Source organism: Salmo salar, chromosome 04 (assembly GCF_965601325.2).
Source record: "Salmo salar chromosome 04, fSalSal1, whole genome shotgun sequence".
Classification (NCBI taxonomy): Eukaryota; Metazoa; Chordata; class Actinopteri; order Salmoniformes; family Salmonidae; genus Salmo; species Salmo salar.
This window is the reverse complement of record NC_138294.1, coordinates 26956244-26963718: the sequence shown is the minus strand read 5'-3', so window position 1 is coordinate 26963718 and position 7475 is coordinate 26956244. Positions and strand designations below refer to the sequence as shown.

The window sequence follows — 7475 nt, the reverse complement described above, 5'->3', positions numbered from 1 at the left end:
TCACTTATGGGTGGAACAAATTGCGATATGGGGAATGGGCAGGGTATATGCAAATAAGATACTGTAGTATTTACTATAGTTTTTTAAAAATGGAGTGCTTTTGCAGACTATAGTGTTTGTGTGGATAATACTGTAGTATTTACTATAGTATTCTACAGTTTACTGCAACATTCTATAGTAAGTACTACATATGGTCGAGGGATATTACAGTGTGTAGTGTAGTATTTTTTCATGTTGGTGGGAAACCAGCCCTGAGAGTATATGGACGGAGCCTCTCTCTCTCATATCCCTCCTTCTAATCTCTCCCTTGTTCTTCCCATGTTTGTTTAGAACCTAAGCGGGTCTCTGGGAAGGTCAAGGTCTTTCTCCCATGTTCTTGCCATTCTACCTGGTATAAACTTCTTCAAGGAAGACTTGGACTTTACATCTGCTGAGGTAAATTCAGACTTCTCTAAGGTTTTAGCTTACAGACAGACCCATGTTCTCTTAGTTATTTAACCTTATTTAGGCAAGAGTCCCATTGAGCCCAAAGTAAGATTTAACGAAGCAACTGATAGTGTTAGAAACTTCTAGACACATTGCATTTGAGAATCCTATCTAGACCTATTGTATTTATAGGTCTAGATAGGACCTATATAATGTATTTTCAGGAGGAATGGTGTCGATAAAAATGCTGCTTCACGTGTTTGTACTATGAAACATTATGCATTTTTTGATTCGAAAATATAAAAAAAGGAATACTAAATATCTTAATGAATCAATAATCATTGCATTACTTTATTTTGTTGACCTGGCCTTATTTAGCTATATTTAGAAAGCAGATGGGGGTCAAGAAATAACAATACAAATGCAGCCTCTTCTCATTTATAGATGGACAACCCACTGGGTTGACTTTACAGATTTAGAATTTAACCTATTACCTTTCCATTCAGTGCCCTGTTTGAGTAGTCTGCCCAAAACAGAGATCATGTGTGATATTTACTTTGCATCCTTTTTTACGCATGCTATTGATGAGAGAGAGAGAGAGAGAGAGAGAGAGAGAGAGAGAGAGAGATTAATTGCCCTCTACACAACTGTTGCTCTAATCCTCCTTGAGAGGATAGGCTTAGTAAAACTACAGGTTGGAGACGCTGCTACAGCCATATTGAACAGACATTTTGTAAAAAAAAAAAAAGATTGTTCTTTTTTTATTTGATGACCATATTCTAATGGCCATTTAGCCTACTAAATCTTTTTACAACTAACTTCGAAACGTATTTTCGGCCAAATCACTGGATGAATCAGTAGGCTATTAAATTGTAATGGTCTAATTTGGTAACCTTTTAATTAGTGGTTGTAGATTAGAATATCGCTTTTTTGATAGTTTAGAGATTGTGACAGTGACAACACAGTTTTGAAGATGAAGGACCGATTGGAACAGTTGAAGGCGGTAAGCTACGTCTTTTTATACACTTGTTCATGTTTTCATAGCCTTGCTTGCTATTAGCTCAACATATAACCGTTGCTAATCATATATAATTATATAATAGGGATGGGGGACGTATCAGATTTACTCGTTTGTCTTTGCGCACTAGATGCGGATGGTCCGGATGAGCGGTTTGGCCATAACATTAGAACAACTGTTTGATCCCATTTTCAGGCCTAGAAAAGCGGAAATAGAAATAGCCTAGTTGAACATTGGGCTAATAAACATTAGAGCATTCATTTATTCTAGGAAGTAGGTAGGCCTAATTGGGGTGTGATGATATTCAGGCTGTACACTTGTTTATTGGTGGTGCGTTACAAATGGAGGGGGGTGGGTACAGAGAAGGATTGTTTTCTCCTAATTTCCTGCACCTCATCCAAGATCTCAATGTCATCGATGTAGGCTATTCATTGTAGCTTGTGTGCGCTGCAATCCTTATTGTGTCTGGTTAAAAAATTTACTTTATAGTGGCTTCAAAACACATTGTTTCACTGATGTAAGAACCGCTAAAAAGCCGGTGAGTGTAATTATCTCACCACAAACACACCACCACAACAACTGTGTGTGTGTGTGTGTGTGTGTGTGTGTGTGTCAACAGAAAAGTGATGTGGCTGGGGACGATGTGGAGATTCCAGTGGAGAACCAAGCCTTTATGGATGACTTCTTCGCCCAGGTATTTCTGACCATACTCCTGATGTTTGTGTGTGTATTTGCGTGCGCGTGTGTTCACCAGTGTGTCATCATTGCCTGTCTCGGTCTCAGATTGAGGAGATTCGCGGCAGCATCGATAAGATAGATGAGAGTGTGGCGCAAGCAAAGAAGCTGTACTCTACCATCCTCTCCGCCCCTACGTCAGAGCAGAGTAAACATCATCATTCAATCCCACTCTGTCTCTGCCCCCTCTCTCTCTCTCTCTCTCTCTCTCTCTTCGTTATCTCACCCACTTTCTTTCCATTCCATATTGTTCATCTTTGTGGCTTATTGATACTTCTATGTTACAATCGCTCTTTTTTCTCCCTTTCTCTGTGCTCACCAGAGACGCAGGATGATTTGGAGGCAGTCACCAACGACATCAAGAAAGCAGCCGGCACCGCTCGCAACAAACTAAAGAGTCAGTCCTTCTTGACCCTTTAAATATTAGACGCACCATATCTTACCCACAGTCTTTCTGATGACCAACCGTTTTTTCTGATGACCAGCACAACAGTCATCAAATTGTATAAACTTAGTTTTCCTGTCAAGATAAAATGTTTTTGAATGCCATGGACTCCAATGCCATGGTCATTTTGTGTTGTTGTCGATGGCCGTAGTCACGGTAACGGTTGCATGTTCCCATCCCTGGCAGGTATCGAGAAGCAACTTGAGACAAACACAGAGGAACGGTCGTCAGCAGACACGAGGATTCGGAAGTCCCAGGTAACCCTTAAAAAACGAACTAACCTCAACCATACCCTTAACTCTATCGGTTTGCACGTCAATCATGTCCCCGTCGTTTTTCCTGTTGGAGACCGGGGTTGGAGACTTGGGTTCCATCCCCACTGGTTACCATAACAACCTCTGTACCCACCTCCACCTTTTCCCAGCATGCCATCCTGGCCAAGAAGTTTGTGGAGGTGATGACCAAGTACAACGAGGCTCAGACGGATTTTAGAGACAAGAGCAAAGGCCGCATCGCCCGGCAGCTGGAGATCAGTGAGTCTGACGTCTATGAACCTTCATAACCATGTGATAACCATGTCATAACCAGTAGTATAGACAAGATACCTGGTATAACTCGGGCCAGGGTTTTTTGTTCCTGGAAAAGTCAATTGTCAGGAAAAAATGCAGGCCCAAGTTGCATTAAGTCGTAGACGGGAGTGTATGTTTCAACCTACCACAGACAGACTCAAACCAATACAATGCTCTTTACCAGTTCAAATACTTGGAAAATCCTTTCAAATACTTTGAGTGTTTGCTTGAATCTGCCTGGAGTTGGGCAGGGTTGCAGTTTTGTTCCTTTTCTTTTCTGTTTTATTAAGCCAGGCAAGCTCAGACACAGATAAAGTATTTGAAACCCAGATCTGCTGTTGATGGCGTGTATTAGTATAGTCTATGTATTAGTATAGTCTATGTATTAGTATAGTCTATGTATTAGTAGTCTATGTATTAGTAGTCTATGTATTAGTATAGTCTATGTATTAGTATAGTCTATGTATTAGTATAGTCTATGCCAGCATTACGGGCCTGTTGTATGTTATTAACTTGTTATTAAGCCTTTCATACATGTTATTAACCCCTTTCTGTGAACTCTCCACTCCACAGCGGGAAAAACAACGACCGACGAGGAGCTGGAGGAGATGTTGGAAGGAGGGAACGCAGCCGTCTTCACCGCAGGGGTAATTCTGTGTGTGTGCGTGCGTATGTGTACAAGCGAGAATGTTTGTGTTTGTGTATGTGTGTGTGTACGAGCGAGAATGCTTGTGAGTGTGTATGTGTACAAGCGAGAATGCTTGTGAGTGAGTCTGTACAAGCAAGAATGCTTGTGAGTATGTGTGTTAAAGCATCCTGTATATCCTCTCCTATGTGTGGGTGTTCAACCGTTGTCTATATCCTCTCCTAGTGTGGGTGTTAAACCGTTGTGTATATCCTCTCCTAGTGTGGGTGTTAAACCGTTGTGTATATCCTCTCCTAGTGTGGGTGTTAAACCATTGTGTATATCCTCTCCTAGTGTGGGTGTTAAACCGTTGTGTATATCCTCTCCTAGTGTGGGTGTTAAACCGTTGTGTATATCCTCTTCTAGTGTGGGTGTTTAACCGTTGTGTATATCCTCTCCTAGTGTGGGTGTTAAACCATTGTGTATATCCTCTCCTAGTGTGGGTGTTAAACCGTTGTGTATATCCTCTCCTAGTGTGGGTGTTAAACCGTTGTGTATATCCTCTCCTAGTGTGGGTGTTAAACCGTTGTGTATATCCTCTCCTAGTGTGGGTGTTAAACCATTCTGTATATCCTCTCCTAGTGTGGGTGTTAAACCGTTGTGTATATCCTCTCCTAGTGTGGGTGTTAAACCGTTGTGTATATCCTCTCCTAGTGTGGGTGTTAAACCATTCTGTATATCCTCTCCTAGTGTGGGTGTTAAACCGTTGTGTATATCCTCTCCTAGTGTGGGTGTTAAACCATTGTGTATATCCTCTCTTATGTGTGGGTGTTAAACCATTGTGTATATCCTCTCTTATGTGTTTTGTAGATCATGGAGTCGGGTATATCGAAGCAGGCGTTGAATGAGATCGAGGCGCGGCATAAAGATATTGTGAGGCTGGAGAGCAGCATCAAAGAGCTTCATGACATGTTCGTGGACATTGCTATGCTGGTGGAGAACCAGGTAACCCTTCACACCTTTTAGGGTGCATCCCAAATGGCACCCTATTCCCTACGTAGTGCACTGCTTTTGACCGCTGTTTGTGTGACTCTCCCAACACTCCGCTCACTCCCTTCAAAGGGCGGTATGATTGACAAGATTGAGAGCAACATGGACCAATCGGTGGGCTTCGTAGAGCGGGCTGTTGCCGACACCAAGAAAGCAGCCAAATTTCAGCAGGAGGCCCGTAGGGTGAGTGGGGCTGAAACCATAGAATTAGAATGAGTAGAATGGCCGTCCCCATTCAGGTCGATGATGCCAAAGTAGGTGATTCTATTTATACGGCTGCAACGTCCTGTTTATAGGTCCACTTCAGTCCGGACACTAGACCTATTATCTATCACCTTGGTCCATACAGGAGAAGGGATACATTGGCTTCGTCCCAAATGGCACCCTGTTACCTTCATAGTGCATTGCTTTTGAAAGTACTGCACTATACAGGGAAAAGGGTGCCATTTGGGACATACACTAAATCTACTGTCTTGCTACAGGGGGTTCAGCATTCTCACTCATGCAAAGAATCTCTTAAAAACTTCTGAACTTGCAATGGCACATTGAGTCTCTAAATATTTATTGTGGGTTATGATTTCTCTCTACGGTCAGGTCAATCTTCCCTTTTGTTTTTCTGAGTTTTTTCTTGTTCTCTTTCTTCTCTCCCTTCCCTTCATTGTTTCTTTATATTTATTCCTCCTCTTACTCCTCTGTGTCCTCTTGCTCTCTCGTATCCTCTGTCTTTCTTTGCCTCTTTCTTTCCGTCTTCCGCCCTTTAGAAGCAGATGATGATCATGTGTTGCTGTGTCATTCTCTGTGTCATCGGAGGGTCCTTCCTCTACAGCTTTATCAAATAGGAAATACCGTCCGGGGAAAACTTGTTGTGAAACTGAGAGGTGTTCAAAACTTAAACGTTTAAATCATGTATTGATCCAGAAGGATGTTACCCTGGTCACAGATCTCTTTGTACTCTTGCAAACGCCATTCCTGTCCCTGTCAAGCCAAATGTGTGGATTTCCAAGTTTGATCAGGGCCTGGATTTATAAAGCCTTTCAGAGTATGAGTGCAGATCTGGGATCAGTTGAACCTTTTAGATCACATGGACAGGCGGGGCAGGATCCTAGATCAGCACTCCTACTCTGAGATGCTTTATGAATACGGGACCAGATTAGATAACGTTAGATCCAGGTTATTCTTAGTCTGTGTCCCACATGGCACCCTATTCCCCTTGTAGTATATAGGGAATAGGGTGCCATTTGGGATGTAGACTTAGGCTTTATTATTGGCCTCTTAACGTGATAATTACTTATGACTCTGGCCTCAGGGGAAGTTGAAGAAGAGTGTCCCAGATTACCCCCAGTCTAACCTGGGTGGATGGATCAACAGTGGTCACTGTCTGTCAAGAGACGCATACAGCGCTACTCAGAGGAGATGCACTTCAGTCCGGCTTAAGGCTTTCCACCCTACATTGTCTTTCGTCTTCTCTCTCCCTCTTTCCTTTCGTCTTTTTCTCTGTCTTTCTCTCTCTCACACACACACACACCCACACTCTCTCTTTTTTCCCCTCTCTCTCTCGTTCCTCTTTTCAGGCATGCTTCTCCCCACAGCTCCTTTTCCCACTTCAAGGATTTGTGTCAATTAGCTTTGGTAGTGTGGCTCCTTAATAATCTAAGCCAAGACAGGTCAACGATAACACTGTAATCATGTCAAGTAACCTAAAGATATTGGTAAACAAAATATGATAAAACGATGATTCACTGCCCTATTGTCAGCTAGTAATCAACATGACCCCAAAATGGCACCTTTTTATGTTATTATTGTGTGTTGAAGTTATTGCTTAATATTGCACTCATGTCATTTTTATCCTACATGTGTGTTGATGCATGTACCACCAGGGAGCATGCCTGTGTCATAAAACTGTCACATGCGCTCTCTCTACAAATGATGTGTATAAACCCTGGATGACTGTATGTGTATAAACCCTGTATTGAAGCCACCCTGCAGCCATCTTGGTAATCCCCCTCGATGGTTAAAAGATTTTGGAAGCTATAGAAATGCATTTGTTAATGTCTACATTCGTTTTGACACGTTTATTCTATTACAGACGCTTTAATGCATACTTTTAAATTATATTATGTGGCCTAAACATTTTTTTAAATGGGGAGAGTACTAATGTTACTGTCCCCACTACAAAAAAAATACTTAAATACATGTAATTTTGTCTTTGAAATACTATGGAGGACTACTCCTTCTAGGGAGTGCCAATATGGCCGACTGGTGGCTTCAAAGCATCTCAATGACCAATACATAGCATCAGCAGTGCAGGGTTTATTTATATAAGCCATTGCTCTCTACCCCCTCTAATAATAGATAGGATAGTATTTTTGTTGTGATGCAAGCAAGCAGTATCAAGTGAATAGCCAATATGTCTGTGTGTGTTTGTGTCTTCAGTCAGATACATGTGTAGTGATTTTGTAGGCATTTATATGGAAAATGTTTATCTGAACAAAATGTAAGGTCAGGTTTCAGTTTTGTAGCTTTTCCCCTCTCTTGACAAAAAATAAAAAATAATCGCCATTTGCCAAGTGTTTTTATTTGTAAGTTTTCATTATTCAACTACTTGAA

General features: G+C 41.7%; 1 protein-coding gene across 1 annotated transcript; it reads left to right on the top strand.

The window, feature by feature from the left end:
* The first annotated feature begins 881 nt into the window (after nt 1-881).
* Nucleotides 882-7430, top strand: LOC106602583 (syntaxin-3). The gene is made up of 10 exons (XM_014195299.3): nt 882-1429; nt 2064-2138; nt 2228-2327; nt 2502-2576; nt 2811-2881; nt 3049-3157; nt 3767-3840; nt 4689-4823; nt 4941-5051; nt 5630-7430. Exons 1-10 carry the CDS (start codon nt 1400-1402, stop codon nt 5705-5707), a joined length of 858 nt encoding a protein of 285 aa, XP_014050774.1. The 5' UTR covers nt 882-1399; the 3' UTR covers nt 5708-7430.
* Nucleotides 7431-7475: the final 45 nt, after the last annotated feature.

Coding starts and splice junctions, on each gene's coding strand:
- LOC106602583 (XM_014195299.3), top strand. CDS start 1,400: ATGAAGGACCGATTGGAACAGTTGAAGGCG. Junction 3,158..3,766: donor CGCCCGGCAGCTGGAGATCA/GTGAGTCTGACG, acceptor TCCACTCCACAG/CGGGAAAAACAACGACCGAC. Junction 3,841..4,688: donor CAGCCGTCTTCACCGCAGGG/GTAATTCTGTGT, acceptor TGTGTTTTGTAG/ATCATGGAGTCGGGTATATC.